The following is a 20,190-nucleotide window of genomic DNA, read 5'->3' on the forward strand; positions in this document are numbered from 1 at the left end:
CTGTTTCAATTCTTCATCCGTGGTCTGACACTCTTATTATATATTGTATATACTGAATTATATATACTATGCTTATATAATATATACTGAAATATTGTTACATTTAACGTATGAAACAAAGTATATATCTGTATTTTTAATAAAATATAAAACATTAATATTTATCAACGTATCTCTGTGAATTACATAATTTATCAGTATTGTACAGCCTGTGATCTCCACCTGGCTGGCCACTGATACCTAAGTAGCTTTCATGTGTCCGGACACCGGCGATAGGATTGTATTATTTAACTTTAAAGAGAGAGATATTTCTTGAAATGTTGTCACATTAACGTCTACATCTTCCTTCCTTCTGACATATAGATTTTAAGGTTAATTAGCATATATGGAAATAAATTACACAATTTATAGGCTGGTGTGAAGGGCTTCACACTCTTAGAGCAAGCCATCAAGAAACTGTACAGTATCAAATGCATATATCTTCGCTTTCACTTCAGTTATATTTATGACAAGTATTTAAAGTGTAGCTTATATTTCTGCCTTTCTGTTGACATAGAAAACTTTCGTTTATTACATTATCTAGATAAAATTAGCATTGATCTTCAAAATGGCCTCTGCTTTGAAATAAAAAGCGGAGATGTTTCTGAAGAGGGGGACAAAGACAGTTGGCAGTGCGCCCCGCGCAGATGCGCGGGAAGTCTGGGGCCATATAAATTCTGAGGCAGAGAGGGGCTCTCCCTCACTTCCTCCCGACCGCCGCAGTACTCGAAACGCCCACCCGCCTCCCCTTCATGCAAGTGGCAGTTCCCAATCATGCTTTGTGCCGTGTCCCTGTCTTCCCCACCGCAAGTGGGGAGGGGGGGTGCAGCGCCGGTCCCCAAGTGTCCCGCTGTCCGCAGCTAATCCTTTGCCCAGTCTAGGTGCTAGTAAGTCAGGACACATTTCTTATTCCTTTGCGGCCGGCCTCACGCCCTGGGAAAAACTTCTCCCATTTGTCATATCAGTTTTCCCCAGTCACTAGGTATTTTCTGCCCGCCTGTTAATTCTAGGATTTCCCATTATGTCTTGGTAGGGTCCGTTAAGTGTTGTGTCTATACACTTTATTCCCCCTTTGTGTCCTGACTGTTATACCTAGTTCTAATTATATTTCATCTGCCATTAGGTTAATTTCTGCAGAACGTGTTTGCCATGTCTAGGCTATGCTTACTACTACGGGGGTACATTTTAAGTTAATTAGTCCTCAGACATGGACATGTTACATTTGTTATTTCCTACTTATATTATTTACATGTTCTGCATTATTTAATTTACTAATAAAAAATTTAAGCCCATTCGGCCTGTGTCTTTTTCCCCCTGCATCCATTATAAACAACATTATTATTGCAAACAGTAGGAGTTTCAAAGTCTCATTTGTATGGATACCTTCTCATATAGGTGTTGTCCAGCATGATGACACAAACAAGGCAGCTAAAACTGAATGTGATAAGCCTGAAGTTGAGTGGGATATGGGCATTCCAATCTCTTCTGTCAAAGCCGCAATATTTTAGGAAATTAGGGAAGACAGAAGAGCAGTCACTGACACACAAAAGCCAGAAAGCAAGAGTATAAAGAGCTATGACATGTTTATGTGCCTCTGTAACCTTTTCCACTACCGCCCACAAGATGATATATGGGGTGCATAATTAATGAACTAAACTAAGTAAACATGTTTAGAATCGAGAATTATATGAACGGACAGCATAAAACTTCCACTAGTGTCACAATGACAGTGTGACATTGTAATTGCCAGAATTAGGCTAGGATATCGATATGTATGGCAGGTGGCTGCAGGTAATGAATAGCCCCCAATGGTGAATATTCCAATTGTAAACTATGTGAACAAGAGCTGGGACATACTCACCAACACTGTAGCGAGTAGATTATCCCAATAATATACTCGCTCCAAATGCATTGTTAATATTCCTGTCAACCTTTGGAGATGAATGAGGTGAGGCGTTGCCCGGGCAACACGGTGAGGCGTTGCCCGGGCAACACGGTGAGGTGTTGCCCGAGCATATAAGCAGCAGAATAGCAAACATTAACCAAAGTCTACTTTCAAGTGTGGTCTAGAGCAGACACTTGCGAGATACTGTACCGACACTCAGTGCGCTCAACTCACACCAAAGTATCACCTGTGTACTTCTGTATATTAGACCAAATATATATATAGTATCTTAGTGTCTGTGTTTATTGTCACCATACTTTACGTAACAATTGAACCGTTACATTGGTGACCCCGGAGAGTTTCGACGATACCCAGTCACGATGGACTACAACATGGACTCTCACTGGACTTCTACTGCTGCTGTTTGCTGTGATGGAACACTGCCAACACCCTCGCCACAGCTATGATTTTCATCGCGACCATCTCTGCATTTTCATCTACTACGGCTTGCTGCTCCACGATCGTTACTCACTCATCTGACAGCCTCATCAATGATTACATCATGTTGGATCTACAGCTTGTCCTGCCGACTCTCCGTCGCTGCCAGGGCACTGCTTGTCCTACACCCACGACAGCTGCTCTGTCATCAGATTCATCTTCACGTTCACTGCATTTTGATACTCGGCCGACTCAAGCCCCTTGCGCAGTACAGGACTTACAGCTTGCGTTTCCAACACTTCGTCGCCTTCAGGACAATTCAGCTCTAGCAGTGATTCCCTAGTTGTCCTAACTACGTGCCTACATTACCTCCTAATGTCCTGGTGCCCGAGCCCATCCGCCCCGGATCTAAATGCTCCACCAGCGACCCAAGGACGCAACAATTATGCACATTCTTCTCTCCTGCTACACCGAGCTTGTCCACACACTGCCTACATCTTTTGGTACCAGACTACAATTTCCACAGTCAACAATGTAGTACTCGGCGTGTACAGTCCTAATCAACCCAAGACGCTACAGCTTCGACACAGAGCAGACAGCAGACTACGACCGCATCGAGCCGCTACGCTCTCGCTCCCCGAGTTCAGACACTCACAATTCTCAATCGAGCCGCCACGCTCTCCCACATAGAGCTCCACGACTCCGGCCTCACTCAGCTCTCTGCTCTGCTCCAGTCTTCGTCTCAAACGTCTGCGACACTGCTAATTCCAGAGACACATCCGCCGACTACGCAGTTCACTTTTCGACCACAGTTACCAGCAGCACCGCCACCTACGACAACGGACGATCCTGTATGACCTCCCACCCTACAACCCCAGTTACCAGCCGCACCACAACCTGATCCTACGACGACGGACGATCCTGTGCGACCTCCCACCCTACGACCCCAGTTAGATGACATCAGCGAAGAGGAGGAAGTTAACTTTGATGGTTATGTAACGCGAGCAGGGCGTACAATTCACCGACCAGCTAAGTTCCTTGATCAAGTATTTTTCCTTTCATCCCCTGGGAGGGGGAGTTCTGTAGCGAGTAGATTATCCCAATAATATACTCGCTCCAAATGCTTTGTTAATATTCCTGTCAACCTTTGGAGATGAATGAGGTGAGGCGTTGCCCGGGCAACACGGTGAGGTGTTGCCTGAGCATATAAGCAGCAGAATAGCAAACATTAACCAGAGTCTACTTTCAAGTGTGGTCTAGAGCAGACACTTGCGAGATACTGTACCGACGCTCAGTGCGCTCAACTCACACCAAAGTATCACCTGTGTACTTCTGTATATTCGACCAAATATATATATAGTATCTTAGTGTCTGTGTTTATTTGTCACCATACTTTACGTAACAATAGAACCGTTACATCTTCTTCAAATGAGTAAATTGGGCCTGAATCTCATTCATCATTTACGAATGAAAATGGCTTTTACTGTACTTCTATGTGCTTTTTTTGAGGGGGGAAGGAAAGACCATCTTTTAAATTGAAAAAGCAAAATTTGTAATGCAGGAATAAAAATCTGGCTTTTAAGTGTATATGAAAAGTTCTCTTGAGTAGGAAAACTGGTCACTCCCAAAGGCAACATCATACTAGTGTCTCATACACTTGACAGCAGCAGGGAATTTTGTCAACCTGTCTGCTGAAGAATACTTAGTCCAGTATGTTCCCCATGGCATTTATGGATAACATAAATAAATATTGTAGTACGTCCATCTTTCACTATTCTCAGTGAAATATCTTGGCAGACTTAACTGGTTAGATAAGGATATTTTTTAAATTGCATTGCCTGCCCCCACAAACGAACCAGTTAATCGGGAAGCAATTGTCGAGTATATTTGTTTACTAGCTTAAAACTGGTAAAATGATTTGAACTGGATTTTGTCTTACTGGTTAAATAAACAGAAAATGGGGAACCAATAACATATTCACAATATAATTGCATTCTAGCTAAAGTGTTATAATTTACATAAATACCCTGGAATAACAATAATTTTCTCCTGAATGTGGGAGAAATATTTCAGTACCGTAATTATCAATACTGACAAGGGTAATGAAAATGTTGTGTTTAGCATGATAAACAGCTGTCCATAGAGGATAATACAAAATAAGAATCTTACATTATATGCATATCCTGTCTCTTGGGTTGTCCTCATTTTTCCTGTCAAGTGCTATATAGAAACACAACATTCTGAAAATTAAATTGTTTAAAATTTTTTGGCCACTTTGGTTAGTAAAGGTCCTGTTCTTCCCAAAATAAACAGGTGTCTTTAAATAGAGACCCACTGTGTCAAAGCTAAATGTTGACTTGCCTAGCAATTTGGTCCCATTTTATGGAAGCAACCAAATGATATAACTAAGAAAGCCTGATATAATTATGTATATTCCAGTTCCTACAATTCAGTACTGTGCTTTAAGATAATAGAAATGCCAGTTACTAAAGATTTATAAAATATTAGCCCTGGATAACTGAGCTGGTACAAGACCCTATTCTTACCTGAAGGCGATGAAAAACTTCAAAAAACCTTATATTTACATTTACTGGGTAAAATATTTATTTGCAATGTTCATAGCTAATACATTGAAATAACAAGGACCTTTAAAAGAAAATCACTATCTGAAGAAATAACTTTATTTTCCAAAAACTAACTTGCATAATACCTCTGTAGTACTTGATTGCATTATGTACACTAAGGGTTCAAGTAATGCAAAAGTTTAATCTGAAAATTGTGCAAATCATTGTGAACATGTATATAAATGTAAAGTCACTGTCTCTGGACACTTACAAGTGTCCAGATTGCAAAACTTTGATATGGTTTGAAGATGTTGTTCTTGATAATTACACTTGAATGGATGCTGTACATGCAACACACACACACATGTAGATATTGACAAAAACAGCATCTGGAATTTCATCACAAAACCAAGTGTCCAGACACTTTATTGCCAGTCTCCAGGAAGAGGGACATACTGTACCACCCACTTTTAAAGGAATTTTGCAAGTATGGCCATGTATATTATGGTCCATAATATATCTCTTTCTTTCCAAACTACTGTATTTGGTATAAGTAGAATTATATGCTCGATTTTGAACGTCGGCTCGGTTGGTATCCGGAGACTAGCATTTGAGGGTGTCACAGATGGGCACCAATTTCTGAATATATGGCATCACATAGGGAACCATTAACTTGAGCTCTGATATTAATAAACAACATAGTCCAAAATGTTTAGCTTGCATCAGTAGCATTTACACTTTATTTACAAATGTGTTGTGTGTTGCCTGGTGACCAAAAGCAGGGTCCCACTTTCCTGAGTTTTGGGACACCCTTCATAAACCCACTCAATATGTTGTTATTGTCTACCTCAGTGTTATTCTCCAGTTCTAGCACTGAACATATAGAATGAATAATTTCAATTAAATATAAGCCCTTTAAATTTGAACTAAATATTATGATTTTTATAAGAATGCACTGAATCAGAATTTTTATTTATTCTAACAGGTTTCTATTGGAAACTTATGTTTAAATATGTTTTAGGACAACATTTCAAAAGTTCCTGACATTTTTTGTGATATGTTTCCATGCACTGGCTTTGAATCTTTTCCCTAAGCATACACCTATATATGAATATATTAATCTGTAAAAATGCTTGCAAAATTCCTTATGAATATACAGTATTGTCCTATGTGAGCTATGGTTAAACCCCTGAAGTGATTAAGAGGTTCATGTTGATGTTCATTTAATAATAATAATAAAAAACAATAGGAGCATTAATGCATTCACTCAAATCAATATATCATGTAGTAACATGGGGCCAGATTCACGAAGCAGTTACGCAAGCACTTACAAACCTGTACATCTTTTCTCAATCTTTGGCAGCTTTGTTGACAATTATTAAACAGTTAATGAGCTCTGAAGCACCAGGAGGCTGTTTATAACAATAACAACAGTTGACTGGAAAGTTTTCATGCTTGTAAACTGTTTAATATATGTAAACAAAGCCGTCAAAGATTGAGGAAAGAGGTACACGTTTGTAAGTACTTGCGTAACTGCTTCGTGAATCTGGCCCATGGTTTCCCCAGAAGCACTACTCGACCCATGTATAAACAAAAATACAAGTCAATTTTTATTTAATATAAAGTTTTATTAGTCAATACACAGCTAAACATTATTTTTTTGCATAATATAAAGAATCTATACTATGGTTTAAGCTGTCGTGTGTCTGAAATTAGTAGCTAATGTTTAGTGAAAATACAGTACTTGTATCCCTCACCCTATATTATAACTGGAGCTCTAGCACCAGTCACTGTAGACAAAAATAGCCTTTAATTCACCACATATTCCATACAAAGAACGTACACATTATAACAATCCCTCTACTAAAACGAAACTAAAGATATGTCCACACCACACTGACCTTGTAGCTCTTACGTGAAGATATTTTATACTATGGTGTACACAAGAAAACAAGAGTGTACCTGGATTATACCAAATAATTTTAGACAATATAACATACTGTACTGAAATTATGAAACAAAAGTAATAATAATCATGTCTATAAACATTTTCCAAAATAATTCAGACTATAATTTTTAAGACAATTGTATTTAAAATTATGTTTATGAAACACAACCTTTTGTGTCCCTATTGTTATGAGTACAGTATATAGAATTTTCAAGTGAGAACAATCTTGCTTGAAAGATTATGCTAAACCAAATATTTCAGTATTCAAAATATTTCTTCTGTTGCGCTAAGTTATCTATATTTACGATACTCTTAGTTCACGACTATCTACAAAAAAACAAAAACAATCCACAGTATACAAGAACATTTAATATACTATAATTTAAAAACATCCCTCAGAAGTACATACTGTACTTACAATTTACATCTCAAGAATTTACTTACAAATCATCTCGAGAAGATACATTCTCAAAATTATTAATATCACATTAATTAAATATCAGAAGACAGTAGATCAGGTGACCTACTATTACACAAATTGTTCTTTTCCTTGTTGACATTCACACTACAGCACCAATGGTGGCGACATTGTTTCTGTAATCCCTACTTTATCCTTCATTACAGCTCCATTACAACTCAATAATATATATACTGTTATTTTCACAACAAAAATCACCGAGTATTACCTTGCATAGCAGCTAAAGCAAATAGAAATCTTCAACACATGTTTTAACTACTCATGTATTCTTTGTCACATGGAAGTATGGAGGAAAAGTTGCCAAAATATTTCTGAAAGTTTCTACATGTGGGTACTAACTCAAGGGAGTACCACTCCCGGAGCAAGAAGGCATATAATATGCAGATACTGAATATTAAATGTTATCCACAAACTTGTGTATTGTACCTGTAAAATGACAATTTAGGAATATCTGCATAAACCTTTTAAGTTTTAACTAAAAGGCTTTGTTTAATGCAGATTGCAATATAACTGCCACAGTTAGGTTTCATAAATTTTAATACTGTACTATCTTAATATTTATCAGAACAAGTATTATATGTCATACTAATTCTTATTAGTATTAATTCTTACCACTGGTAATTCTTGTCCAAGCAGATTAGTAGGCAAACCTCAAGTTTGGAGAATACCCCAATTTGTCCAGATTGGGGATACATGCAAAGTTAATCATAGGGGGTGGGCCACACATCAACACCAATGTATCATCAGCGGGAGGGTAAAGGTGGTCCGAGATCATTTCTGCACTTACAAATCCACTGCTGTATTTCCATCCTGGAAAGAAAAAGGTTCAATTAGTAAAAACATAATTTATGTTCAGGAATAACTGATGGCCGCAATATAACAAATTTGATGTTTCTACCACAAAAGGGTAATGGAATCCAGTCTGATATATTCAGACTGGTTGTCTCCAGATATAAACTGGGTGGTGTCATGCATACAAGCGGTGCAATAATCACAGTATGCCAAAGCGTGACATTCTTTGTGCAAAGCAAAGATTCTTTGCTTATTTTCATACTACATAGTAGACTTTGTCTGCTTTGAAAGGGACAGTAAGCACAGAACAGTATTCCATGAGAGAGAATCAATGCTTTGGGTGAAGTTTTCAGCAGTTTGCAAAGAACATCAATCAGCAGTCCTTGGATTCACAATTGGTGTTTGAAGAAGGGATTTCTGACAGCCATATTAGGCAAGAGTGAATATTCTAGTCTTCCTAGCATCAACATAATCCAACAAGGACAATTTAAAAAGTTGCCTTCTTGATAATGCAAATTGATGACCTACCCTAAGCAGAAGATTTGTCCTAGGCCCAGAAAGTTCTTACTTTAGGAAGCAACTGAGCAGCATAGCTCAGAAAACAAGGGGCTATTTTAGTGCTCAAGAAGACAATTTACATTTTTTTTAAATTTAGCCAAAATTCCTAAAATAATATTTACTCCATTGCTAGCTAAGGAAAGTGCAAGAACATTACGGTATATGGAAAAAGTTCATTGAACCCACCTTCTTCTGGACGATCTACAGTGTACCACAGTTTGAATTGGTCTGGGTGTTGAGCTAGCACATCCTCCAGTTCATTCCTGAGTAATATGTCAGCCTCAGTTTGGTTGGCAAAGACGAGAGCCAGCTGTGTCTTGTCTTCCTCATCACGAGCCACCTGACGCACCAGCTGAAGCATGGGGGTGATTCCAGTGCCACCTGTAAGGTTAAAAACAAAATCATCATCCCCATAAAATGATAAACTCACTCACATCCAGCACTTCTGTTCCTAGTGATGCAAATGCCTACATTACAAAACATATCCTTGACTGTACATATACACATTGATAATCTAAGAATTGCTTCAATCTCTGAAATCAGGAAGGGATACTTATGAGGATACGGGAAAGAAGGCAGAGTAACAGAATATGCAAATAGCTTGCGTACTAAAATATTACAAGGATATGAACAAATGAAAGAGACCGCACAAAAATGTTTCTGGGTAGTAGGGGAAACATTAGATATACAGTAGTAGTGACCATACGCTGAGGCTAGGTTGATGAAAGTACAACTACGAAAAACTTACTACAATGCTATAGTGCTTGAATGAACGTGAAGGAAAGACCCCAATATATGTTTAAGTGTAATAAAAATCTAATTTTTGGATGTAACCTACATCCTTTCTCCAGGTACTGTATACAATATTGTATGCAGTACTTTCTCAAGGAATATTGTATTCAGTAGCTTGAAAAATGATTTAGGTTACATCCAAAAATTTGTTTTTTTTAGTACACTTAAACTTATATTGGGTCTTCCCTTCACCTTCAGTACATGTATTGTCAGGAAAATTCACAACATTTTTCACTAGATTTAAAATATTTATTCATCTTCCCAACTTTACAAGATCGGTAGGCAAAAGTGAAATGAGTGATGGACTAAGTTTGTGAATATAAATTCTGGAGGGTACGGAGTTAGGCATGTCTTTGAAATGAAGAATCCATGGTCGATTCCAGAATGACTGTCACATTTCCCACCCTCTATTATGACGTACATACATTATACTGTACGAGACAGCAAATTTAATACCGTAGCATAATAGTATGGCAAGAACATGGAATTGTTGAAGAAATGCAAGTGATAGCTGAAACAGTATGGTGAAGATCTACTACCATGTTAATACATGAAGAATTAAAGAGGCAATGTGTGATCTTACCAGCAATCATGTTGACTTTTTTGCCTGTGACTAAATTTGGTGGCGACTTCTTGTCTGGTTTAATGGCAAATACTCCACGTCCTCGGTACTCTAGTAAACCCGATGGTCCTCGCACATCAATAGTCTCCCCCAACTTCATAGCCTCCAAGTGTTGACTCATTTTACCTCCATCAGGAAACTTTGGATGAACGTTCTTGAAGTAAACCTGATGATATATAAATAGTTTTATACAAAGTTTTATATAATAAACAATATATTAGGTTATGATGATACAATCACTTATCTACAAGTCAATACTGGATAAAAAAAAAATTTAAAAACGAGGCTGAATTGCTAAACAAGCCAACAGCAAGAGTCAACTAAAGACTTTTGTAAGACACCAAGCTCTCAATGATCTACACCCTATCATAACAAGGACCTATGCAAGTAGTCTTGCCATGCAACTGGGGAGGGAAGACAGAGTTTGTTACGACAACAAAGAGCGGAACGATATAGTCCAACATCTCTGGACTATATTGAACATTACTCTGAACTAATGAACAGAGAAAACAACACATCCCTCAGCTGCCATTGGGTTGCAGTCAGGTCACCAATACAATAATATAGGATCAGGGAAGCCAGCAACCTTTACTTAATCAAATCAAATCCCACTTGGAAAAGCCATGACAAAGGAGGGGGGGGGGAGGATTAGGAGGAAACAATGGGGCTGCTAAAATTGGAGTTTCAATAATTCCAACACCTTATTTGTGAGCAAGGATCCCCTCAGTTACTCCCGAACTTAATCCGCACAGAGACCTCTACCCAAAGGATCACATCCTGCAGGAAACACACAGGGACACAGACTATATCACATACAACTGATTTTATAGAGATCAGTTGATTAATTGCCAAACCAACATGCATGACAACATGCATGTTGTGGCTAGCATCCTTGAGAAGGTCATTAGCTCAACCTTGGAATATCTCAATACAAGGTTTCCTGTGCCCAACAACGGGAATCATCATCATCATATTCTTCCTACTCAGACAGTAGTGTATTTACTACTACTATTATTGTTAATTTAGGAAGTAGCAGAGTGAGAGAACTTGGAACATTCAAGAGCTATGATACACAAGACAAGTTTAATATTTATGTAATACAATACTGGAGAGAATACCCAGCTGCACCCAGGTCTCTCATTCTGCCCCCTTTCCCCAATTCCTCTCTCATCTGTTTCCCATTCCTCCCCCCTCCTCTTTCCATCTCCCTCCCTCCCTCTCCTAAGATCCCCGTCCCTCTCTTTTCTTCTCTCACCCCCTCCCTCTCTCCCAGAAAAATTACACAACAAAGCACTAAAACTGGTGAATAGGTAACAACACAACTTATATTTAAAATTTGATCATGAAAATTGCACAGGGAGGGGGAGGAGGGAGAGGGTTAGCTGCCAATATTTCTAAAGTGGCATTGAAGCCAACCCCAACTGGCCTATGACACTCCTATACCCCACATGCTGCATGTGTGAAAGTTGGGCAAGGTTAGCCCTAAGCATCTGGCCTCCAATCTTGGACAGGGACAGACACATACTCCTATAGATATAAAGTTGTAAAATATTTTACAAATTTGGAATATTTATCAATCCTAATATAAAACAAGTTTATTATGATCAATTAACTTGAAATGAGTTGATTTACCTTGACCACAAGATCCAAGTGTCCCCTGTCCTCATCACTGGAGACGGGGGTGTAGGGGCGCACCACCACCTGTCCATCAACTCGGGCCGAGAGGTAGATGTGTTGACCAATGGGCAAGCCTACATGGTAGAAAAGTAAGAAATATTTGTTTTATACGTTATACACAACAGTTTACACCAATTATTCCAAAGATAAGTTATCATTAAATATGATAACACTTACCCAAATTTTTTAATCAACTATTCCCAACAACTACAAATTTGGAACAGAAATAATGCATCCAGCTTTACACTAAGCTTAGAACAATTTATCCTGATACCATGTCAAACAGTGAACTAGTTGACTTCAACTCCCCCCACTCCCCCTCACAGATTTTATTCAAAAAGTTACTTTTTACATTTAGGAAGGGTCATCTCTTTCCTGTAAAACCTCTATGGCCCCTTTCATTAAATGAGATTGTTAAGCATGATCTTCCATTTAATAAACCATAATACTGGTCTGTTGTTATGCCTATTTTTAACATTCTCCTTATTAGTGAGGTTCACACATTTATTTCCTGTCTCAGTAAATTTATTATTCATTCATAATCCATGGAATTTATCCTTCCCATGCTGTTTACTTTTATTGAAGTTATGGATAGGCTGGATTCAGTTTTGCATTTGTCCATTATTGCTTATCAAATTTTTTTCCTTCTCCTTTGTCAGTAATATGTAGTGGTTTTGAACTTTTTTATTTCTGATATATTTGTGGGATCCCATATTGGGATCTCATTTCTCATATTGGGGTCTCTTCCCATATTGATTTAAATTGTATCCAAAAAAATTTCACCTGGGACCTACAATGTCCAATTACACTAGGAACCTTCCTTTTACCACTAAAATATACTGTATACATGTGCTGTATAATTTTGCAATTTTCTAGTCCACATCCAAAAATATTTTCATCACACAAAATCTAAAATAGTATGAAAAATAACTGACTGAGCCATATAAGGTAAACCCTTTACTACAGATTAAAGGCTAATAAGTATTAGTTAAAAAAAATTAATTACCTAAAACGTGATCAGCAGATGGCAGCTTGAACCGAAAACGTCTTGTATCATGAGATAACTCTTCTCGTTCGATCAGTTCTAATGGATACTTTACAGTAGGATCCTGGAGTGTGCGAGGAGGCCCACGCTTTTTGGAGAGGTACAGCTTGGTGAGAATAGCTGTACCAACCACAATCACCAGTCCCACCACCAAGGGGATGGCCTACCATGAAGGATAAAGCTCATTATTATTTCACTAGAATGATACATTATGTAAATGAAGCACCAGTCAAAAATGATTTTTCTAAAACCTTAGGACAATTATGTTTTATTCATACTTAAGTGTTTGTCAATACATGGATAAATGTACACACATGTGGGTAAGACGTTTAAGTCAGCCCTCATTATGTATGAACTGAACACTGCAGGAGGTCAACCAGTTATGCCCCTTATGTGTAGGGAAAGTCTTGAATAGTCTTGGGCCTTTGATGTTGATTGAGCTCCTCAATCTTAATCTCGTCCTCAATGGTTGATTGAGCCATGCCTTCTGGTCTCATGTGGTGTTATTTCCATGTGTAGATTTAGAATGAGTCCTTCTAATATTTTCCAAGTGTAAATTATTATGTATCTCTCCCATCTTCACTCTAGGAAATACTGCTTTAAAATTTATTGGCGGTCCCAATAATTTATATGTTTTACCGAGTGGATTCTAAAGGTAAAAAGAGCTTTGGATGCTCTCCAGGTCAGTAATTTCTCCAACTTTGAATGGGGCTGATAGTGTGCAACAATATTCCACTCTAGAGAGCACTAATGTCTTAAAAATTTTATATCAAACATTTCCACAACACAGGTTGAGATCTGGCCACATTGCCCCCTGGGTTCAGTAAGGGAGATGTAACTTGCAAAACCACCATTGGTTGACTGAATTAACAATGGCATATACCTTCACAATCATAATACTCCAACTCTTACATAAACATAATTAATATAAATTATTAATCACTATGAAAATTAGTCTTCAGAACTTTTATGCCAATTAAAATAGTACATGCTGGAAATTAGCTGAATTTACGTGAGGGCCCACTAACTAGTGGCCTCGACAAGGACAGGAAGCCGGTGGCTTGTCAAAGGTCCCCCATTTGCCCTGATGATCTTTTGAGTTGGATTTCAGGCTATTTCAAATCAATCTGAACAACCTAACATGGAACCATTTTATAAACAGTAATATTGGATTAATGTTACAATATTAATAGTCTCCCATTACTGTATATCAACACAAGGGACAAGATAAACATTACAGTATTTACGGAATCATTTTCGATTAAAACAAAATTAAATTTAGTTCCTAACTCTTCCTGTAAGTCAATGATTAGTTTCCAAACCCTATTTGTGGACGCAATAGCAGATTACCTGCATACTCGAACACACATGCAAAACATGACTGCTAACTTCTAACTCAACCATGCTCTAAAAATCACTGTAGAGAATCAATGTTATCCCTCAATGACAGTCAGTCATGGTTCCCTATGTCATCCCTTTAAACTTTAAACAAATTAGTCATGCATTAAATAAAACCAACAAAATGATCTTTTGCATCAACCATTACCAATGAAAATGGGCATATTATTGTAGCAAATTCCATTGCCTTTGTTAATTAAATTGCTGGATTAACTATCATGGGTGCAAGATTAAGATTACATTGCAAGATGTTAATAGTCACAGCATGCTAGTAGGTAAAGAACTGAAAATGTTAATTTTTAAGTGCTCTACCTAGGCCAGGAACAAAAAAAAAAGGGGGGAAAACCATCAATTGTCATACAGTATTTAATTTTAATTGAAATCTTTCAGATTATGGTTAAGGTTATCTTATTTTTATTTAAACCAGAGAAATAACAAGGCTGTACAGTAATGAAGACATAATTACTGTAATTTAGATGACTAATCAAGTCACACCAATCATACCTTGACATGATCCATTTTGTAGGTCTTAAGTAATACCTGTAGCAGTTTTCCAACTCAATTACGCCACAACCTAAAATATTTAAGACAGACTGTATTAATAACACAATCTGAGCCCACACTGACGAGACTCTTATTAATCGTATTCGTTAAGCTCTCTTAGCATTCAAAACCCCTCCATTAATATTTTACATCAATCCAAGGGTGAAAAATAATCGGCAAGTATTAGATGTAACCGACACTTCCCTTGCTTCCGAGGAGGGTATTTGCAGTGCCTTCTGTCTTACTTCATAGTTTACATTATGGTTATAATATTTTTCAGATTCAGTCATTATAAGTAGACTAGGCTTGTGATTATGTAACTTCTAGTAAGATGTAAAATAGTTAAATTTTCTGTATTATACTACAGGGTATCCCAAAAGCCTGGCTCTATAGGTAAAGTTTAAACAAAAATCACTAAGATTTTTTAATATAATTTATTAAATTCAGTTAGTTTATCAGTTACATGTTCAAAATTCTTTCTTTCCCCCTTCACCTTTTAGTCTTCACATGTTCAAAATGACATCCGTTCACTTCAATCCATTTTTTAATGCATTATATGCATAACCTTTGAACATTTCTGAGTATGAAAGCATTTAGTTCTTTAGCTTCAAATTCTCATATTATCTTCTAGAGCATGTATTGTTCTAGAACTTATTATAAATTACTGATTTAAGGTGCCCCAGAGGAGGTAATCCAAAGGTGTTAGGGACTGGATATCTTGGTGACCATGTAATTGGTCCATGTCGCCCAATTCATTTCCCTCTTAAATGTTTTTTATACAAATTCGCAAACAAAATAAAATGTGGTGGATCATCATCATACTGAAACCACGCATCTCTTCGATGGCATAATGGTATGTCATCCAATTTAGGCAAAAGGAAGTTTTGCAACTATGCAGATATGACTCGGCTGTCACAGTTCAGTATCGTGAAAAATATATGGACCCATTTGCATACCTTCACCTAATGGTTTTCTTTTATACTTTGCCTATAGGGTCAGACTCCTGGGACACCCTGTGTATGTGCATTATTTTAATTTGCATATGTGGTTCTTGGAGGTTTGGTAACTGATTTTTCTTGTGGTGGGCAGATAATGGTGTGTAGTAATACAGTACATTTCATGTTTACGTTTATAGCAAGTTGGTGGTGAAGGGGAAAGACGACGCTGTGTTGACACACCTTTGGTGTGGTTTCAAATGGCAATTACATTAGCAAAACATAAGTCAAATTTAGTATTAAACTCAAGATTAACAATTTACATCTCTTGGTGCTAGCATCCAATTCATGCCAAGGTTCTGGATTCTTAAATTTCTCCGTTTTTTAAGGAGCAAACACCCAACAGCAACAGCACAGTCCTGCTTTGGTTTACTATATACAGTACTGTAAATAATATTTTATTTCACCATTCACCTAAAACATTTAATTATTTGGCAGCAGAAGAAATGGTAACAATTAAAAATGCAGGCATAAAATGCAAGATAGTGTCATAGCAAACCAAAATATATATGCAAAGAAAGCAGCCTTAAAATAAATTTGACATAAATATCTCAAATGGTTTTAGACTAACAAAATAAGCATGCAAATATTTTACAGTACATTTTTAATATTCCCCATAACACTTTGGATTAAATTACAAGTGTATATTGCACATATTAATTGTTCCTCAGATAGTGGCAGTTTCACCTTTAAAGTGCATCTATCATATAAGATGCCATCTGGCTGGAGGTTTTATACACATGGAGAGAAAGCTGGGTGCAAGTCATTATTCACCAAGGTCTTAATCAGAACTCAATGAATGTTTTACATTAGCTTTTGCAATAAATCTGCATACTTTATAATTTATTACAATGGCAGCTAGTACATAACGAAGTACTTGAACTGCAACTTCTATGAATTACAACCTAATACATTTACACTGAAAATAAAACTTTTATTAATATATTAATATTTAAAATAATCTTCAGTATTGAATATTAAAGGATAACAGAAGAGTTTGTTTATGATATTAATCTACACAGCTTATACATTAATAATAATTATTTTACCTGCCAAATGAACCCGTTGCATATCTACATTCCTGGCAAACACACTGCACAATGTTTAGAGTTTTAAATTTCACCATAAAACATTGCTGACCAAATAGTAAAATTCTAAACATACTTCAGGAGTAAATTTTACTTTCATTGGTTATAGAGATGTTTAATACACTTATTAGAGCATAGAAGGATCAACATGGGTTACCAGACAAGGATTATACAACACAGGTTTAACAATAGTAGCTGGATTGACCTTGGTGCTGCCAGCACAGTACTTAATAATTCTGCACTGATGCTCACCTTACTTATAGTCACCTATGGATGCTGAATTATAGTATAGTTGAATATTTTAAAAGATTTAATTGTACGTTATTACATTCAAATTGGCACTCAAGACTTTTATTATACAATAAACATACTACACATGCTTATACAGGTGAAACTCCTAGTCATGGATGATATAACTGCCAATAGATAGTTTACACATGGAAATGTTAAGTGGGATGGTTCCAAATCTACAAGCATTAATTAAATTACAGTGCTGTACAGTAATTAAATACAAGGCCGGGAGACATGGTTGAATGTATGGAACAGCCACACTTACATGTAGAAGTGCAATAGGTACTTCTTTATGGTACGTGCAGCCTCATGCAATACATATTCTTAAGGGACAATTGTATAAACTTCAAAAACAAAATGTTGTAACACTTTACCTCTAAGTATAAGGGGCTAAACTACCCCTCTTAAATTTTTTAAGATAACTTTAATGCCAACAGTTGGTCTGAGTCTGACAACAGGCTGCAGGAACATCAGTCATCAGAGCCATCTCAAGGTAACATGAAGGTAACATGAACTTGATCCTCCAGCCAAGGATCAGTTCAGAAGACAGGGCTAGACATGATTTACCATCCAAGGATCAGTTCATCTAGCGAGGATGAATTAAGATTTGTACCACTCAAGGATCAACTCCTCCTGGGATGGCTGTACTTGACTCGTCATGATAATCACAGCCGTCAAGGCCAAGGGTTCATACAGGTTGTAACCTAGACAAAACACTTTCTTGCTCTTTGACAACTCCTTACCCCTTGCAAGAGTTGTCAAGGTGTCTCCTTCCCTGGTAACACAACAGATGCAGCTTCACCTGGTAACACGACACTCGGCTTCACACCCACCTGGTGAGACGACACACACAGCTTCACACCCACCTGGTGAGACAACACACAGCTTCACACACACACCTCGTGAGAGACATACAGCTTCACACACTCCTGGTGACACGACATACACAGCTTCACACACCTGGTGAGACGACACAGAGCTTCACACCCACCTAGTGAGACGACACACACAGCTTCACACACCTAGTGAGACGACACACACAGCTTCACACCAACCTGGTGAGACGACACACAGCTTCACACACACCTGGTGAGACGACAAACAGCTTCACACCCACCTGGTGAGACGACACACACAGCTTCACACACACCTGGCGAGACGACACACACAGCTTCACACACCTCGTGAGACAACACACAGCTTCACACACCTGGTGAGACGACACACACAGCTTCACACACACCTGGTGAGACGACACACACAGCTTCACACACACCTGGTGAGACGACACACACAGCTTCACACACCTAGTGAGACGACACACACAGCTTCACACACCTGGTGAGACGACACACACACAGCTTCACACACCTCGTGAGACACACACACACAGTTTCACACACCATCTTTCCTCTCCCAACAACAACAACAACCCAACACTAACGAGGCTACAGCAAGTCACACCGCCCCTGACACGAGCCTGGAGGACCAGCAGGCCAAGACCCAGTCATGTACTAGACACTGACAGGGTGTCAGTCCATCAGGAGGGAGGAAATGAGCCATAATTACTCGAGAGAACTGACCTGCACGTCAAGGAGCTCGGCCATGTCGTAGGAGCGTCTGCGGCGCCTCTCTCCTCAGGGTCAGCTGAGGCGGCCATCTTTACTGCCACTTACCACCTTAACTCCCTTAATATTATCCCATAACTCTTTTATTTAACATCCTACTCTGCGATATGTAATCAGTATTTAAATATAATAAAAAGGGGTGTATTTAGTATTAATTTGAGCCTGATATGTGGTCAGGCAAGCTTGTAATGTTGGATTTAAGGTGGTCGGCGACGTTGCCGTCTAGTGCTTTATATGGCGCCAGTATTGCTAATTCGTGTATTAATATGTGTGTGATTCATGTCAGTCAACATGACTAGCACTTTATCTACGCCCTGCTCATCCTCGCCCTACTCATCCTCGCCCTATTCATCCTCGCCTTACTCATCTACGCCCTACTGATCCACGCCCTGCTCATCTACGCCCTACTGATCCTCGCCCTACTTATCTACGCCCTACTGATCCTCGCCTTACTCATCTACGCCCTACTCATCCTCGCCCTACTCATCTACGCCTTGCTCATCCTCATCTTTAATAGTCACAGTTATGAAATGAATAACTTTTGAGTTGGGTCATTATTATTTTTAGTGATTGCCTCGTTATTACAAGAATGACGTTCTTACAAAAATGTGAAAACGCTTGTATAAATATAAATACAAAATAAATAACAAAACAGTGATTTCAGACCAAATGTTATATGAGGTACTGTACATTGAGCTATGTAATTGCTTCATACACTCATGAATAATGGAAGATATTCTTGTGCTGTACCTAGAGTTTGCCATTTCATGTTCTCGCCTGATTCTATGTATGATTGACTATCCTGTAAGATGGGGATATTGGATGAACTTTTAGTTAGTGTAGCTCTCTCATTAGATTATGTGCAGATAATGAGATGGGCTTATCTGCCCGAAACGCTGCGCGTACTAGTGGCTTTACAAGATTGTAATTACTATATTATGTATCCTCACAATCCCAATGTACCTTCTTGTATATATATAAATAAATAAATAAATTCTACTTACTCCATTAATGCCAAATTCATACTTCTTCCCTAATTACTGCTAACACTACTGTACTTCCTAACCAAATAGAGGATGATCAGGTGGTGTGGGGACCGATTATATAAGCAATCGATAGCAAATAATCTGAGGGAGACATCTCCCGTCACGCAGGGTGCGGTCGCACTTCCACAGATCTCCAGTATCATCTATTAATACTGGTTGGTAATGGCTGATGATTGATTGATAAAGATTAAGCCACCCAAAAGGTGGCACGGGCATGAATAGCCCGTAAGTGGTGGCCCTTTTGAGCCATTACCACTATCAATAGATGATACTGGAGATTTGTGGAGGTGCGACTGCACCCTGCGTGACGGGAGGTGTCTCCCGTGGTAATGGCTCAAAAGGGCCACCACTTACGGGCTATTC

At 38.2% G+C, this 20,190-nt stretch overlaps 1 protein-coding gene across 2 annotated transcripts; it reads right to left on the reverse strand.

Moving 5' to 3' along the window:
- Positions 1 to 5,027: 5,027 nt before the first annotated feature.
- Positions 5,028 to 19,032, reverse strand: LOC123747034 (NADH-cytochrome b5 reductase 2). Of its 2 annotated transcripts, XM_045728993.2 has the most exons (7): positions 18,737 to 18,825; positions 14,741 to 14,810; positions 12,800 to 13,001; positions 11,749 to 11,867; positions 10,078 to 10,282; positions 8,889 to 9,083; positions 5,028 to 8,162 (listed from the first exon to the last, which is right to left on the reverse strand). In XM_045728993.2, the coding sequence occupies exons 2-7, from the start codon at positions 14,753 to 14,755 to the stop codon at positions 7,990 to 7,992; spliced, it is 909 nt and encodes a 302-aa protein (XP_045584949.1). In that variant the 5' UTR covers positions 14,756 to 14,810; positions 18,737 to 18,825; the 3' UTR covers positions 5,028 to 7,989. The 2 variants fall into 2 exon arrangements, with proteins under 2 accessions (XP_045584949.1, XP_045584948.1); XM_045728992.2 differs by lacking the exon at positions 14,741 to 14,810 and having other exon boundaries at positions 18,737 to 19,032.
- Between the last annotated feature and the right edge of the window lie 1,158 nt (positions 19,033 to 20,190).

This window comes from Procambarus clarkii, chromosome 87 (genome assembly GCF_040958095.1).
Source record: "Procambarus clarkii isolate CNS0578487 chromosome 87, FALCON_Pclarkii_2.0, whole genome shotgun sequence".
NCBI lineage: Eukaryota > Metazoa > Arthropoda > Malacostraca > Decapoda > Cambaridae > Procambarus > Procambarus clarkii.